The 17,109-nt window shown below is 37.1% G+C and overlaps 1 protein-coding gene and 1 non-coding gene across 2 annotated transcripts; both read left to right on the forward strand.

The window, feature by feature from the left end:
- The first annotated feature begins 3,182 nt into the window (after positions 1-3,182).
- LOC112742925 (protein FAR-RED ELONGATED HYPOCOTYL 3-like) lies at positions 3,183-5,032 on the forward strand. Its single transcript, XM_025792167.1, has 3 exons — positions 3,183-4,509; positions 4,691-4,914; positions 5,000-5,032. Exons 1-3 carry the CDS (start codon positions 3,183-3,185, stop codon positions 5,030-5,032), a joined length of 1,584 nt encoding a protein of 527 aa, XP_025647952.1.
- A 6,733-nt stretch (positions 5,033-11,765) lies between these two features.
- LOC112746336 (small nucleolar RNA R71) lies at positions 11,766-11,873 on the forward strand. The gene has a single exon (XR_003174226.1). It is a non-coding gene; the product is annotated as a small nucleolar RNA R71 (small nucleolar RNA).
- Positions 11,874-17,109: the final 5,236 nt, after the last annotated feature.

Here is a 17,109-nt window from a genome sequence, read left to right on the forward strand (position 1 = left end):
TTTATATTTAATATCTTAAATAATCTTTAGTTTCGTTATTCTTTCAAATTTTTTAATTTTAATTTTTATTATTTTTTTACTATTTTTCATACACATATCTAAAAAGAATACAACATGTACTCAATAGAATAAGAAAAAAGACAACAAAAATAGAAGTTATGTGTAAAAAAAAAAAGGTAACTCTAAAAAGAAGAAAGGAAAATTAAGTGATAATTACATTTTTCACCAATTTTTAAGATGACAGTTATATTAATCAGAGACAATAATAGTTATACATGTATAAAAAATGATAAGAGAAAAAGATAATGTATAATATGATGAGATGATATAATAAAAATTTTAAAAATAATAAAATTAAAAAAAATTAAAGATGTTCAAGATAAGATTTTTTAAAATACATTTTTTTTATCTATTAGAATTATTGATGGAGATAAAGAATGATTTGAATATAAATTTTTAAATTTGCTTCTAATTAAACAGAATTGAGAAAATAAATAAATTTAATATATTTATACATAACTAATCTTTATATAATATTAGTAAGTGTTTATATTGACTTTGTTACACATAATAACAACAAAATATTTTTTTAATCTTATTTTCTAAATTAAATTTATTTATTTTATACATTTTACATGTTAAATAACTTAAGGTATTTTATTTTTTTATAATTTATTTTTAATTATTAATATTAAATTTATAATTTTAAAATAAAAATTTAAATTTAATTTCTTAAACTCAGAAAAGCGATTGAACAAGCACGTGAGCCGCTAGTTAAAGTAATGACGGAATAAGGACTAACGTGTTTCCTCACAAATTAGTAGCAACATGAAATATGCGAGGAAAGTCTATCAGTTTTTAAGCCGTCGCTAATTCCTCACTAGATAAGCTTTTGATTAGTGACTTAATTACGACTAGTTACTTCTAAAATTTTCACGATTAGCTTTGTATTTGTTATAACTCTGCAACGGATTTCCAACGACATTAGCGAGTAATTTGCTACAAAATAGGTAGGATATAGCTTTTGTTTTGCGACAAGATTGCAGTTGCCAAGTTGCTCGCTAAAGTAAAATTGCGACAACTTAGCGACAAATGCATTTTGCCCGCTAATCAGCGAGTTGAAATCAGCGAATGAAGTGTTTCAGTTGTTAAATGGTCGCAAATTTCTCGCTACTTAGGTCATAGACCCTCAATATCCGTATTTTCACTTAGCGACTAATTTGCAAGGAATACTTCCCTAACTGAATGGTTTATCCGTTACGACGAGTTAGCAACGACTATTTTCTGTCGCTACCCTAATTTTGAATTTTACAATATTATGTGACAAATTAGCGAGAAACTAGATGATCGCTAAAAATAAAAATTTGGTGACAAATTAGCTAGGAAATTGTCCATCGCAAAATACATTTCAAGTCTTTGTGAGGGATTAGCTAGTAACATTGTTCCTCACTAATTTGCCTTTTCGCACAAAGTTTATTTAGCGATGAAATAATGTGTAAATTGTTTCTCGCTAGTTGTATATCAAACAATTGTGACCGAATAGTGACAATAATATCACTCGCTACTTTACTTTTATTCGATTGAACCCCTAAGTGACTGATTTGCTAGAACATTGTCACTCGCTAATTAATTTGTGACAAATTAGCGAGGAAATTTTCCCCGCTCTTTTTTTAGCTACAAAAGTCAATCTGCGAGAAACAAACTTATTCGTAAATCTCTCGCTAATCAGTCGCTTTTCTCAAATTCGGGTATTTTGTGATCGCTTATTAATTTTGTCGTTAGTGCGTCACTAATTCCTCGCAAGTTAGTGACGAATTAGTGACAACAAATATTTTTCGCAAAAATTCATCATTAATTTGTCAATGACTGTTTAAATCTCGTCACCAGTAGCAGTTTGCCCTCAACGATGTGGTTCTCCTCAATAGCTGTTGCTGCATCTTTCATTAGGTAAGCATCCACGAACCACTAGCATTCAACTCCTTTATTCACTCCCTTCCAACAAAAATGAAGTAACTGTCCTTTATTCAACTTCCTTTATTCACTCCTTTTTTCTACCACGTTATTTTTTTTATCATAATATAACTTATTACAATATAATTACAATTTTTATATTTTTTTATCATTATTCTAAAAAAGAGTAACTGTCCCTTCTAATTTATTAGGCTAGGTCTTAATTTAGTGAAATGAGTAATATTATTATATGCGATATTTACGTTGATATTAAATTGCACATTGATATACTTTATTTATGTAACTTTCAGATGGAGATGGAAACGACAGAAGTGAGTTCAGCTAATGACGATGATTGTAGCTTGGACCAAGAGATGGAAACAGAAAAATGTAAATGTTGTGGTTGCAAACAGTGTGAAATTGTTATCGCTGTAGATATTATTAATCATACATTTCCAATATCTGAGGTAGCATATGATGTGTATGTGAGATATGCCAAATGTGTTGGCTTTGGAATTCGGAAGGGAGATTTTGTGAAAACCAAAGATGGTTGTTACTCAAGGCGAAGGTTTTTTTGTAATAGGGCCGGATTGAGAGAGAAGAAATACTATGACAATATTTCACGAAAAGGGGAACAAAGGGCTAAGACACGAACTAATTGTCAAGCTAAATCGTGTTTATACTTTGATAAAAGTGCAACTGTTTGGAGGGTTAAGAATTTGTTCGATGAACATAACCATGACTTAGTTCCACAATGCATGGTTCACCTAATTCCGAACCATCGGTAGTTAACTGATGCAAACAAGGCACAAGCTGACATCATGTATATGTATGGTGTGTCAACATCTCAAATGATGGGGTTTATGGCTGGGCAAGCCGATGGGTATGCCAGAGCTGGTTTTACAAAGAAAGACTTAGATAACCACCTTGACAGGAGTTGACGCTTATGTATTTTAGGTGGTAACGCCAACGCCACCATAAGCTACCTGTTTGGAAAGGCTGACGTTGACCCGACGGCTATGGCATGATATAGTTCAACTGCGGAGGATCGGTTAGGTAGTTTATTTTGGACTGATGGAATATGCCAAGATGATTATCAATATTTTGGTGATGTCCTTGCATTTGATGCTACATACAAAAAGAATAAGTACAAAAAACTATTGGTAATCTTTTCTGGGAATAACCATCACAGGCAAACATGTATATTCGGGTTTACCATACTTAATAATGAAATGGCATCCACGTATAAGTGGCTACTGGCTAACTTTTTGGAAGTCATGATGAACAAGCATCCTAAAGTTGTTGTGACTGATGCAGACGAGGCTATGAAAGAGGTGATTAATGAGATTTTTCCAAATACAACCCATAAATTGTGCGGATGGCATCTTCAGAAAAATGCTACTTTGAATATCAAGGACCTAGGTTTACGCAAATCATTTAAGAAGTTCATTTATGCCAAGTGGGATGTTAATGAATTTGAGGAGGAATGGTCAAAATTGGTTGAAGAGTTTGGTGGTAGTGACATGTCATGGATTGACAAACAATATGAAAACAAAGAAAGTTGGGCCAGGGAATTTCTTCAGGATAAATTTTGTGCTGGTTTTAGAACTACTTCACGATGTGAAGGCATTAAAAACTTCATAAAGAGATTTGTTCATTCAAGGCACAATATTTTAGAGTTGGTGGAGAATCTTGAGCGGGCTTTAAGAGATTACCGCAATAATGAGATGGTTGCTCAATTCAAGACAATCAATTCTGATCCTGTTTTGACAACTGGCTTACCGTCTCTCGAGCTTTGTGCTGCAAACATCTACACTAGAGAGATATTCAAACTAGTGAGGAAGCAAATTGAAGAAGTGGTTTCTTTAGACATTATACATAGTCAGCCCCTTTCGACAACTATGGTATACAAGATTTGTGCTTTTCAAAAGAGGGTCAAAATATTTACAGTTGTATATGATCGCAATGAGAAGAAATTGGAGTGTGAATGCTGTCATTGGGATCATGAAGGGTATCCTTGTAGTCATATGTTGTGTGTGCTGAGACGAGAGGACATAGATGAATTGCCAGAAAGTCTAATTCTAAAAAGATGGACCCGAGATGCAAAGAAGTATACTAATGATCAAACAGTCGAAAGCAGTGCAAATGATGCTGAAAAAGGTTTCTTAATGAGATATAGTGCTATGTTAGTTGCCACAATATGGATGTCATTCCTTGCGGCTCAAGAAGTTCTACTTTTTGGTGATACGATGAATGAAGTTACTAGATGGACCAAAGATCTAGAGAAAAGGTGCAACATTAAAAGGCAAAATGGTGTTACTAATGTATTGCATCCTGCTGCTGAATTTATTGGTGATCCATGTGTCGCTAAGACTAAAGGTGCACCCAAACTCAAGAAGAATGAAACTAGGAAAAGGTCATGTTCAAATTGCTTCGTGAAGGGTCATACAAAGAGGCATTGTCCAAAGTTGGTTGATGAAGGTGACCGGAGCCATGACCATTTCCCTTCTCGATGTACAGACACAGATGAGACTATTTATGCAAAGATTGCTAAATTTTGTTTGTTGAAAAAAGTTTGATCAATTATTTTCATATTAGTATGTTAATCATATTTATTCTCCTAGCATGGTTAAAAATTTTGGTTGTGTAATTTCATCTATTTATAGACGTAAAAATTAAGAAATGTGACATTAGGTTGTAATGAATTGTTTTTTATTTATTTGACATGCTTGATACGCAGCAAAAGAGCCTCTTGGTGCCACAAGGAGTGAGAATAATGGGCGCAACTGTACTGCAGAATCTAGTACTAAGCTCATGGGTTCTCAATCAAATCTGGCGGGTATAGGAGCATTTTCAGGGGTCCAATTTTATCCAACTCTTAGTAACTTATTTCCAACGCCACAGGGTGGAGTACCTGGCCAACCAACCACTCTGCAAAATATTAGGCATCAATGGCTCTTACAGGTGAAAATTATTTGTATTTTGTGTTTTAACCGTTACAAAATAATTCTTCATGATTTTTGACATAACTATTCATATGTTTATATAGGCCATGGAAGCTAGGAATACCTTGAAACAATAGTGAAAAATAACTTAATTTTTCTGGGATGTTACATTACCTTGCTGAACCATTCCAGTGTTGTTAGTATGCGAATTGTGCATATATTTTGTCCTTTGGTAATTTATTTTTGTTAAATGTATTATACTCAGTACTCACAGTATTGGTTCAATGAATTCTGATGGTTGTGTTCAAGTATTTGATTTGGAGATTCTTGTGAACAGTAACACACTCCCTGGTAGTTGAGTAAAGAAAGCTTCAAAGTTTCTATTTTATTATTTAGTTGTTTAGATCAACCACTTCGATAAGATAATTGGTATGCGAAATTGTGATCATCAACAATGGCACCAAAGGACTTGGAGCTCTTAAACGTGAATCACACTTTGTCACAATTCCGCACAACTAACCAGCAAGTACACTGGGTCATCCAAGTAATACCTTACGTGAGTAAGGGTCGATCCTACGGAGACTGTCGGCTTGAAGCAAGCTATGGTCATCTTGTAAATCTCAGTCGGGCGGATTTAGATGGTGATGGAGAATTGATAATTAAAAGATAAATAAAACATAAAATAAAGATAGAGATACTTATGTAATTCTTTGGTTGGAACTTCAAATAAGCGTATGAAGATGCTTTGTTCCTCCTGAACCTCTGCTTTCCTATTGCCTTCTTCCAATCATTCATACTCCTTTCCATGGCAAGCTTTATGTTGGGCATCACCGTTGTCAATGGCTACTTCCCGTCCTCTCAGTGAAAACATTCCAAATGCGCTGTCACCGCACGGCTAATCATCTGTTGGTTCTCGATCATGTCGGAATAGGATCCATTGATCCTTTTGCGTCTGTCACACGCCCCACAATCGCGAGTTTGAAGCTCGTCACAGTCATCCCTTCCCAGATCCTACTCAGAATACCACAGACAAGGTTTAGACGTTTCGGATCTCAGGAATGGCTGCCAATAATTCTAGCCTATACCACGAAGGTTCCAATCTTAGATTAGAAACCCAAGAGATACGCATTCAAGCCATTGCTAGTAGAACAGAGGTGGTTGTCAGGCACATGTTCATAGGTGAGAATGATGATGAGTGTCACGGATCATCACATCCATCAAGTTGAAGAACGAATGAATATCTTGGAGAAGAAATAGACTTGAGTTGAATAGAAAAACAATAGTACTTTGTATTAATTCTTGAAGAACAGCAGAGCTCTACACCTTAATCTATGGTGTGTAGAAACTCTACCGTTGAAAATACATAAGAACAAGGTCTAGGAATGGCCATGAGGCCAGCCCCCAAACGTGAAAAGGTCTATCCAAGTATGAGTAAAAAATCAAAATACAATAGCAAAAGGTCCTATTTATAGAAAACTAGTAGCCTAGGGTTACAGAAATAGGTAATTAATGCAGAAATCTTCTTCCGGGCTCACTTGGTGTGTGCTTGGGCTGAGCATTGAAGCTTTCATGTGTAGAGACTTTTCTTGGAGTTAAACGCCAGCTTTTGTGCCAGTTTGGGCATTTAACTCCAGCTTTTGTGCTAGTTTTGGAGTTAAACGCCAAAATTCTTGAGCTGACTTGGAACGCCTGTTTGAACCATCAAATCTCGAGCAAAGTATGGACTATTATATATTGCTGGAAAGCCCAGGATGTCTACTTTCCAACGCAATTGAGAGCGCGCCAATTGGGCTTTTGTAGCTCCAGAAAATTCACTTTGAGTGCAGGAAGGTCAGAATCCAACAGCATCTGCAGTCCTTTTTCAGCCTCTGAATCAAATTTTTGCTCAGGTCCCTCAATTTCAGCCAGGAAATACCTGAAATCACAGAAAAACACACAAACTCATAGTAAAGTCCAGAAAAGTGATTTTTATTTAAAAACTAATAAAAACATAATAAAAACTAACTAAAATATATTAAAAACATACTAAAAACAATGCCAAAAAGCGTATAAATTATCCGCTCATCACAACACCAAACTTAAATTGTTGCTTGTCCCCAAGCAACTGAAAATCAAATAGGATAAAAAAAGAAGAGAATATACAATGAATTCCAAAAACATCTATGAAGATCAGTATTAATTAGATGAGCGGAACTTTTAGCTTTTTGCTTCTGAACAGTTTTGGCATCTCACTTTATTCCTTGAAGTTCAGAATGATTGGCATCTATAGGAACTTAGAATCCAGATAGTGTTATTAATTTTCCTAGTTAAGTATGTTGATTCTTGAACACAGCTACTTTATGAGTTTTGGCCGTGGCCCTAAGCACTTTGTTTTCCAGTATTACCACCGGATACATAAATGCCACAGACACATAACTGGGTGAACCTTTTCAGATTGTGACTCAGCTTTGCTAGAGTCCCCAATTAGAGGTGTCCAGGGTTCTTAAGCACACTCTTCTTTTTGCTTTGGACCTTGACTTTAACCGCTCAGTCTCAAGTTTTCACTTGACACCTTCACGCCACAAGCACATGGTTAGGGACAGCTTGGTTGAGCCGCTTAGGCCAGGATTTTATTCCTGTGGGCCCTCCTATCCACTGATGCTCAAAGCCTTGGATCCTTTTTATCACCCTTGCCTTTTGGTTTAAAGGGGTATTGGCTTTTTCTGCTTGCTTTTCTTTTTTCTTTCTTTTTCTTTTCTCTCTTTTTTTTTTTGCATATATCCTTTTTTTTCTGCAAGCTTTTCACTGCTTTTTCTTGCTTCAAGAATCAATTTTATGATTTTTCAGATCATCAGATAACATTTCTCCTTTTCCCATCATTCTTTCAAGAGCCAACAATTTTAACATTCATAAACAATCAAATTCAAAAATATGCACTATTCAAGCATTCATTCAGAAAAACAATAGTATTGCCACCACATCAAGATAATTAAACTGTTTTAAAATTTAAAATTCATGCATTTCTTTTTCTTTTTCAATTAAAAACATTTTTCATTTAAGAAAGGTGATGGATTCATTTTCATAGCTTTAAGGCATAGACACTTAGACACTAATGATCATGTAATAAAGACACAAACATAAATAACATAAGCATAAAAATTCGAAAAACAGGAAAATAAAGAACAAGAAAATTAAAGAACGGATCCACCTTAGTGATGGCGGCTTGTTCTTCCTCTTGAAGATCTTATGGAGTGCTTGAGCTCCTCAATGTCTCTTCCTTGCCTTTGTTGCTCCTCTCTCATGGTTCTTTGGTCTTCTCTAATTTCATAGAGGAGGATAGAATGCTCTTGGTGTTCCACCCTTAGTTGTCCCATGTTGGAACTTAATTCCCCTAGGGAGGTGTTGATTTGCTCCCAATAGTTTTGTGGAGGAAAATGCATCCCTTGAGGCATCTCAGGAATTTCATGAGGAGTTTCCTCATGCTCTTGTCCATGAGTGGAATCTCTTATTTGCTCCATCCTTTTCTTAGTGATGGGCTTGTCCTCATCAATGAGGATGTCTTCCTCTATATCAATTCCAGCTGAATTGCAGATGTGACAAATGAGATGAGGGAAGGCTAACCTTGCCATAGTAGAGGACTTGTCTGCCACCTTGTAGAGTTATTGGGATATAACTTCATGAACTTCTACTTCCTCTCTAATCATGATGCTATGAATCATGATAGCCCGGTTTATAGTAACTTCAGACCGGTTGCTAGTGGGAATGATTGAGCGTTGGATGAACTCCAACCATCCCCTAGCCACGGGCTTAAGGTCATGCCTTCTTAGTTGAATCGGCTTCCCTCTTGAATCTCTCTTCCATTGAGCGCCCTTTTCACAGATGTCCATGAGGACTTGGTCCAACCTTTGATCAAAGTTGACCCTTCTAGTGTATGGGTGTGCATCTCCTTGCATCATGGGCAAGTTGAATGCCAACCTTACATTTTCCGGACTAAAATCTAAGTATTTGCCTCGGACCATTGTAAGCCAATTCTTAGGATCCGGGTTCACACTTTGATCATGGTTCTTAGTGATCCATGCATTGGCATAGGACTCTTGAACCATTAAGATTCCGACTTGTTGAATGGGGTTGGTGAGAACTTCCCAACCTCTTCTTCGGATCTCATGTCGAATCTCCGGATATTCGCCCTTTTTGAGCTTAAAAGGGACATCGGGGATCACCTTCTTCTTGGCCACAACTTCACAGAAGTGGTCTTGATGCACCTTTGAGAGGAATCTCTCCATCTCCCATGACTTGGAGGTGGAAGCTTTTGCCTTCCCTTTCCTCTTTCTAGAGGTTTCTCCGGCCTTTGGTGCCATTAATGGTTATGGAAAAACAAAAAAGCTTTAGCTTTTACCACACCAAACTTAGAAGGTTGCTCGCCCTCGAGCAAAAGAAGAAAGAAGAGAGTAGAAGAAGAAGAAATAGAGGAGATGGAGGGGGCTTAGTGTTTCGGCCAAGGGGGAGAAGTAGTGTTTAGGTTGTGTGAAAATGAAGGAGTGAAGATGGGTTTATATAGGAGTGGAGAGGGGGGTATGGTTCGGCCATTAAGGGTGGGTTTGGGTGGGAAAGTGGTTTGAATTTGAATGGTGAGGTAGGTGGAGTTTTATGATGGATAGATGTGGATTGGTGAAGGGTTTATGGAGAAGAGGGTAGGATTTGATAGGTGAGGGATTTTTGGGGAAGAGGTATTGAGGTGATTGGTGAATGGGTGAAGAAGAGAGAGAGGGGTGGGGTAGGTGGGGATCCTGTGGGGTCCACAGATCCTGAGGTGTCAAGGATTTCTCATCCCTGCACCATGTGGCATGTAAAACGCCCCTTGCTGTCAATCCTGGCGTTAAACGCTAGGCTGCTGCCCATTTCAGGCGTTTAACGCCAGCTTCTTGCCCATTCCTGGCATTAAACGCCAGTCTGGTGCCCATTTTTGGCGTTAAATGCCCAGAATGGTGCCAGACTGGGCGTTTAATGCCCATTCTGCTACCCTTACTGGCGTTTAAACGCCAATAAGTTTCTCCTCCAGGGTGTTCTATTTTTCATTCTGTTTTTCCTTCTGTTTTTGCTTTTTCAATTGTTTTTGTGACTTCACATGATCATCAACCTATAGAAAACATAAAATAACAAAAGAAAATAGAAATTTAACATAGATAATTAAAGATTGGGTTGCCTCCTAACAAGCGCTTCTTTAATGTCAATAGCTTGACAGTGGGCTCTCATGGAGCCTCACAGATGTTCAGAGCAATGTTGGAACCTCCCAACACCAAACTTAGAGTTTGACTGTGGGGGCTCTGTTTGACTCTGTATTGAGAGAAGCTCTTCATGCTTCCTCTCCATGGTGACAGAGGGATATCCTTGAGCTTTAAACACAAGGGAGTCTTCATTCACTTGAATGATCAATTCTCCTCTGTCAACATTAATCACAGTTTTTTCTGTGGCTAGGAAGGGTCTGCCAAGGATGATTGATTCATCCATACACTTCCCAGTCTCTAGGATTATGAAATCAGCAGTGATGTAATGGTCTTCAACCTTTACCAAGACATCCTCTACAAGTCCATAAGCCTATTTCTTTGAATTGTCTACCATCTCCAGTGAGATTCTTGTAGCTTGTACCTTAATGATCCCTAGCTTCTCCATTACAGAGAGAGGCATAAGGTTTATACTTGATCCCAGGTCACACAGAGCCTGCTCAAAGGTCATGGTGCCTATGGTACAAGGGATGGAGAATTTTCCAGGGTCTTGTCTCTTTAGAGGTAATTTCTGCCTAGTCAAGTCATCCAGTTTTTTGATGAGCAATGGAGGTTCATCCTCCCAAGTCTCATTACCAAACAACTTGGCATTTAGCTTCATGATTGCTCCAAGGTACTTAGCAACTTGCTCTTCAGTAACATCTTCATTCTCTTCAGCGGAAGAATACTCATCAGAGCTCATGAATGGCAGAAGTAAATTCAATGGAATTTCTATAGTCTCAGTGTGAGCCTCAGATTCCTATGGTTCCTCATCAGGGAACTCCATGGAGGTCAGTGGACGTCCATTGAGGTCTTCCTTAGTGGAGATCACTGCCTCTTCTTCCTCTCCAGGTTCAGCCATGTGAGACGTGTTTATGGCCTTGCACTCCCTTTTTGGATTTTCTTCTGTATTGCTTGGGAGAGTACTAGGAGGGAGTTCAGTAATTTTCTTACTCAGATGACCCACTTGTGCCTCCAAATTTCTAATGGAGGACCTTGTTTCAGTCATAAAACTTTGAGTGGTTTTAATTAGATCAGAGACAATGGTTGCTAAGTCAGAGTGGCTTTGCTTAGAGTTCTCTGTCTGTTGCTGAGAAGATGATGAAAAAGGCTTGCTATTGCTAAACCTGTTTCTTCCACCATTATTGTTGTTGAAACCTTGTTGAGGTCTCTGTTGATCCTTCCATGAGAGATTTGGATGATTTCTCCATGAAGGATTATAGGTGTTTCCATAGGGTTCTCCCATGTAATTCACCTCTTCCATTGCTGGGTTCTCAGGATCATAAGCTTCTTCTTTAGAGGAAGCTTCCTTAGTACTGCCTGTTGCTGCTTGCATTCCAGACATACTCTGAGAAATCATATTGACTTGTTGGGTCAATATTTTATTCTGAGCCAATATGGCATTCAGAGTATCAATCTCAAAAACTCCTTTTTTCTGAGCTATCCCATTATTCACAAGATTCCTTTCAGAAGTGTACATGAATTGGTTATTTGCAACCATTTCAATGAGTTTCTGAGCTTCTGCAGGCGTCTTCTTCAGATGAAGAGATCCTCCAGTAGAGCTATCCAATGACATCTTGGATAGTTCAGACAGACCATCATAGAAAATACCTATGATGCTCCATTCAGAAAGCATGTTAGAAGGACATCTTCTGATCAATTGCTTGTATCTTTTCCAAGCTTCATAGAGGGATTCTCCTTCCTTTTGTCTAAAGGTTTGGACTTCCACTCTAAGCTTGCTCAATTTTTGAGGTGGAAAGAACTTTGCCAAGAAGGCATTGACTAGCTTTTCCCAAGAGTTCAGGCTTTCTTTAGGTTGTGAATCCAACCATGTCCTAGCTCTGTCTCTTACAGCAAAAGGAAAAAGCATAAGTCTGTAGACTTCAGGGTCAACCCTATTGGTCTTGACAGTGTCACAAATTTGCAAGAATTCAGCTAAGAACTGATGAGGATCTTCCAATGGAAGTCCATGAAACTTGCAATTCTGTTGCATTAGAGAAACTAATTGAGGCTTAAGCTCAAAGTTGTTTGCTCCAATGGCAGGGATTGAGATGCTTATCCCATAGAAGTCGGGAGTAGGTGCAGTAAAGTCACCAAGCACCCTCCTTGCATTGTTGGCATTGTTGTTTTTGGCTGCCATGGTTTCTTCTTCCTTGAAAAGCTCTGTTAGGCCCTCTAAAGAGAGCTGTTCTTTAGCTTCTCTTAGCTTTCTCTTCAAGGTCCTTTCAGGTTCAGGATCAGCTTGAACAAGTATGCCTTTATCTTTGTTCCTGCTCATATGAAAGAGAAGAGAACAAGAAAGTAGGAAATCCTCTATGTCACAGTATAGAGATTCCTTGAGGTGTCAGAGGAAAAGAAGAATAGAAGGAGGAGGTAGATAGAAGAGAATTCGAACATATAAAGAATGAGGGAGTTCAAATTGCACCTTGAGGAAGAGTGTTAATCCTTTAAATAGAAGGATGTGAGAAGAGGGGAAGAATTTTCGAAAATAAAGTAAAAGATTTTGAAATAATTAAAAGAAATTTTGAAAATTTGATTGATGATTTTCGAAAACTAGAATTGGGAAAGAAATTAAGTGATTTTGAAAAAGATTTTGAAATTAGAAATTAAAAAGATATGATTGAAAATTAATTTTGAAAAGATGTGATTGAAAAGATATGATTGAGAAGATATGATTGAAAATCAAACTAGAAAAAGAAAGTTTTTAAAATTAAAGTTGATTACTTGACTAACAAGAAATAAAAAGATATGATTCTAAAATTTAAAGTTTGATCCTTTCTTAATAGGCAAGTAACAACTTGAAAATTTTGAAGTAAATCATTAATTATAACAAGGATTTTCGAAAATAATAAAAAATTGAAAGAAATTGATTTTGAAAGGATATGATTGAAAAGATATGATTTGAAAAAGATTTGATTTTGAAAAATTATGAAAATTTGAAAAAAATCTAAATTAAAAACAAAATCTTTCCTTTAGTGTCATCCTGGCGTTAAACACCCAGAATGGCATCCATTCTGGCATTTAACGCCCAAAATCCTACCTTTTTGGGCGTTAAACGCCCAGCCAGGTACCCTGGCTGATGTTTAAATGCCAGTTTTCCTTCTTCACTGGGCGTTTTGAACGCCCAGCTTTTTCTGTTTGATTCCTCTGCTGAATGTTCTGAATCTTCAATTCTCTATATTATTGACTTGAAAAGACACAATTTTAAAAATATTTTTGAATTTTTAATGATGAGAAACAATAAAAATTGCAACTAAGATCAAATAAACAATGCATGCAGGACACCGAACTTAAAAATTTTCATATAAGAGACACTAAGAAATTGAGAATGCATATGAGAAACAACAAAACACACAAAACAAGAGAATTTAAAGATCAGAGCACTGAAATCATCAAGAACAACTTGAAGATCAATGAAGAACATATTGCATGTTTTCGAAAAATGCAAGAAGAATGCAATTGACACCAAACTTAAAAATTGATACTAGACTCAAACAAGAAACATAAAATATTTTTTTAATTTTTATAATTTTATAAATTTTTTTGTGATTTTCGAAACTTATAAGGAGAAGAAAATAAAGGGATTCAAAACTTTTAATGAGAATTCCAGGAATCATGCAATGTTAGTCTAAAGCTTCAGTCTAAAAAGATTAGACATGTTTGGCCAAGCTTCAGCAGGACATTACATTCAGCAGCTAAATTGATGAGAATCAATCAGCTTTTGTGATGCTAAGAACATCACCTTGAAACTCTAGAATTCATTCTTAAAAATTCTAAAAAGTACCTAATCTAAGCAACAAGATGAACCGTCAGTTGTCCAAACTCGAACAATCCCCGGCAACAGCGCCAAAAACTTGGTGGACGAAATTGTGATCATCAACAATGGCGCCAAAGGACTTGGAGCTCTTAAACGTGAATCACACTTTGTCACAATTCCGCACAACTAACCAGCAAGTGCATTGGGTCGTCCAAGTAATACCTTACGTGAGTAAGGGTCGATCCCACGGAGACTGTCGGCTTGAAGCAAGCTATAGTCATCTTGTAAATCTCAGTCATGCGGATTCAGATGGTGATGGAGAATTGATAATTAAAAGATAAATAAAACATAAAATAAAGATAGAGATACTTATGTAATTCTTTGGTTGGAACTTCAGATAAGCGTATGAAGATGCTTTGTTCCTCCTGAACCTCTGCTTTCCTATTGCCTTTCTTCCAATCATTCATACTCCTTTCCATGGCAAGCTTTATGTTGAGCATCACCGTTGTCAATAGCTACTTCCCGTCCTCTCAGTGAAAACGTTCCAAATGCGCTATCACCGCACGGCTAATCATCTGTCGGTTCTCGATCATGTCGGAATAGGATCAATTGATCCTTTTGCGTCTGTCACACGCCCCACAATCGCGAGTTTGAAGCTCGTCACAATTATCCCTTCCCAGATCCTACTCAGAATACCACAGACAAGGTTTAGATGTTTCAGATCTCAGGAATGGCTGTCAATAATTCTAGCCTATACCACGAAGGTTCCAATCTTAGATTAGAAACCCAAGAGATACGCATTCAAGCCATTGCTAGTAGAACAGAGGTGGTTGTCAGGCACATGTTCATAGGTGAGAATGATGATGAGTTTCACGGATCATCACATCCATCAAGTTGAAGAACGAATGAATATCTTGGAGAAGAAATAGACTTGAGTTGAATAGAAAAACAATAGTACTTTGTATTAATTCTTGAAGAACAGCAGAGCTCCAACCTTAATCTATGGTGTGTAGAAACTCTACCGTTGAAAATACATAAGAACAAGGTCTAGGCATAGCCGTGAGGCCAGGCCCCAAACGTGAAAAGGTCTATCCAAGTATGAGTAAAAGATTAAAATACAATAGCAAAAGGTCCTATTTATAGAAAACTAGTAGCCTGGGGTTACAGAAATAGGTAATTAATGCAGAAATCTTCTTCCGAGCCCACTTGGTGTGTGCTTAGGCTGAGCATTGAAGCTTTCATGTGTAGAGACTTTTCTTGGAGTTAAACGCCAGCTTTTGTGCCAGTTTGGGCGTTTAACTCCAGCTTTTGTGCCAGTTTTGGAGTTAAACGCCAGAATTCTTAAGCTGACTTGGAACGCCTGTTTGGGCCATCAAATCTCGGGGAAAGTATGGACTATTATATATTGCTGGAAAGCCCAGAATGTCTACTTTCCAACGCAATTGAGATCGCGCCAATTGGGCTTTTGTAGCTCCAGAAAATCCACTTTGAGTGCAGGGAGGTCAGAATCCAACAGCATCTGCAGTCCTTTTTCAGCCTCTGAATCAGATTTTTGCTCAGGTCTCTCAATTTCAGCCAGAAAATACCTGAAATCACAGAAAAATACACAAACTCATAGTAAAGTCCAGAAAAGTGATTTTTATTTAAAAACTAATATAAACATAATAAAAACTAACTAAAATATATTAAAAACATACTAAAAACAATGCCAAAAAGCGTATAAATTATCCGCTCATCAATAATACCTTGAGTTCATGACTTGTAAACTCTATCAAATTATCTTCATCAATGCCTTTTTTAAGTTGTATATTCAAATCCAACATGATTTTCCTAGTAAATTTTTTGCTGAAAAATATTGAACGAACCAATCCAATTGCAAAAGCATTTTTGTAATGAAAAAGTACTTATGAAAATAAAGTAAAGAAACCAATCCAAATGTACATCTTAATCTGAATATTCTATCAAGTATTTATAGGAGGTATTTGAACTAGTTTTTATTTGAACCATCTTGTGTAAAGGTAATTTTGAAAGACAAACCACTCATGCCTATGAGACCAGAATTATTAGAATGAAGAACCCAGTTAGATTTAGATATACTAATCATGTCATCATCACTTCTGGGCATAAAAATTCTCCCATTATAGGGGTTAGCAGTGAAAAAACACAAGGCAATATGGATAATTATATTTCCAAAATTTTAGAAATTATACGGTTTTTAACATGGACTTTGAAAGATTACATCCTAAGACTGAGTGACATTCTTTGGCATCTTATTCCAATTTTCAATAGCAAGTCTTTGAATGTCTTCTCTCCTTGGATTGTGAGGTCCATACACCAAGTTTATGGCCATCCTTACTCTACTGTAATCGTTGACCACCTAATATTGAATCCGTATACCTCCATCATTAAATTGAGATAGATGTTACAAAAACAAAAAAATTGTAGCATATAATGCAAATTGGACATGTGATCATACCGGTATGGCACCACACCGCCATAGATGACAGAGTGTCTGCCATTGTGCAACCCATACAACACAGTCATTGCTTAAAAAACAAGAGTTTCATTATTTTTTACAACAAATTAATGCCTCCTCCATCAAAGAATTAAATTTAAGCATTTAACTTACATAGTATGTATCATCCTAAATTATATCATGGGTTAGGTAATTGATTTATGATACTTACGCTTGAGCATCTTGTTGGGGCACCTCTGGTTCTTGAAATTTGAACTTTGAAACTATTCATATCCTGGGTCGAACTGTCCGACCCGGGATGATCAGACGACAAGTCAACCAACCTCTTCAGGTCAGGATTATCCGACCTCACTCAAAGAGCTCGGCCAAATCGCCAGGAAAAGTCCAAGTAGGGCCCAAACAGAGGAACACGACCCAAATCCAAAGGCAGTCCAAGCCTACAGAGATAAGGGCAGTTCCCTTGAAGATAAGATGACCTCACTCAAGGATATGATAGGATAAGATAAGATAACTATCTTATTTCCAAGAAGGTCACTCCTCACCATTATAAATACACTGGAGCACCCAGGTATAACTCATACTCTGATTCTACTAAAAACCTGCTTAATACCTTTGCTAACTTAAGCATCGGAGTCCCTTGCAGGTACCACCACCCTCCGGTGACAAAGGATCAGAAGCATAACTAGTCTAACAAGTCAGACACGACTACTCCGACCGCCATTCACCAGCCGGACATGTCAT

Source organism: Arachis hypogaea, chromosome 14 (genome assembly GCF_003086295.3).
Source record: "Arachis hypogaea cultivar Tifrunner chromosome 14, arahy.Tifrunner.gnm2.J5K5, whole genome shotgun sequence".
Lineage (NCBI taxonomy): Eukaryota > Viridiplantae > Streptophyta > Magnoliopsida > Fabales > Fabaceae > Arachis > Arachis hypogaea.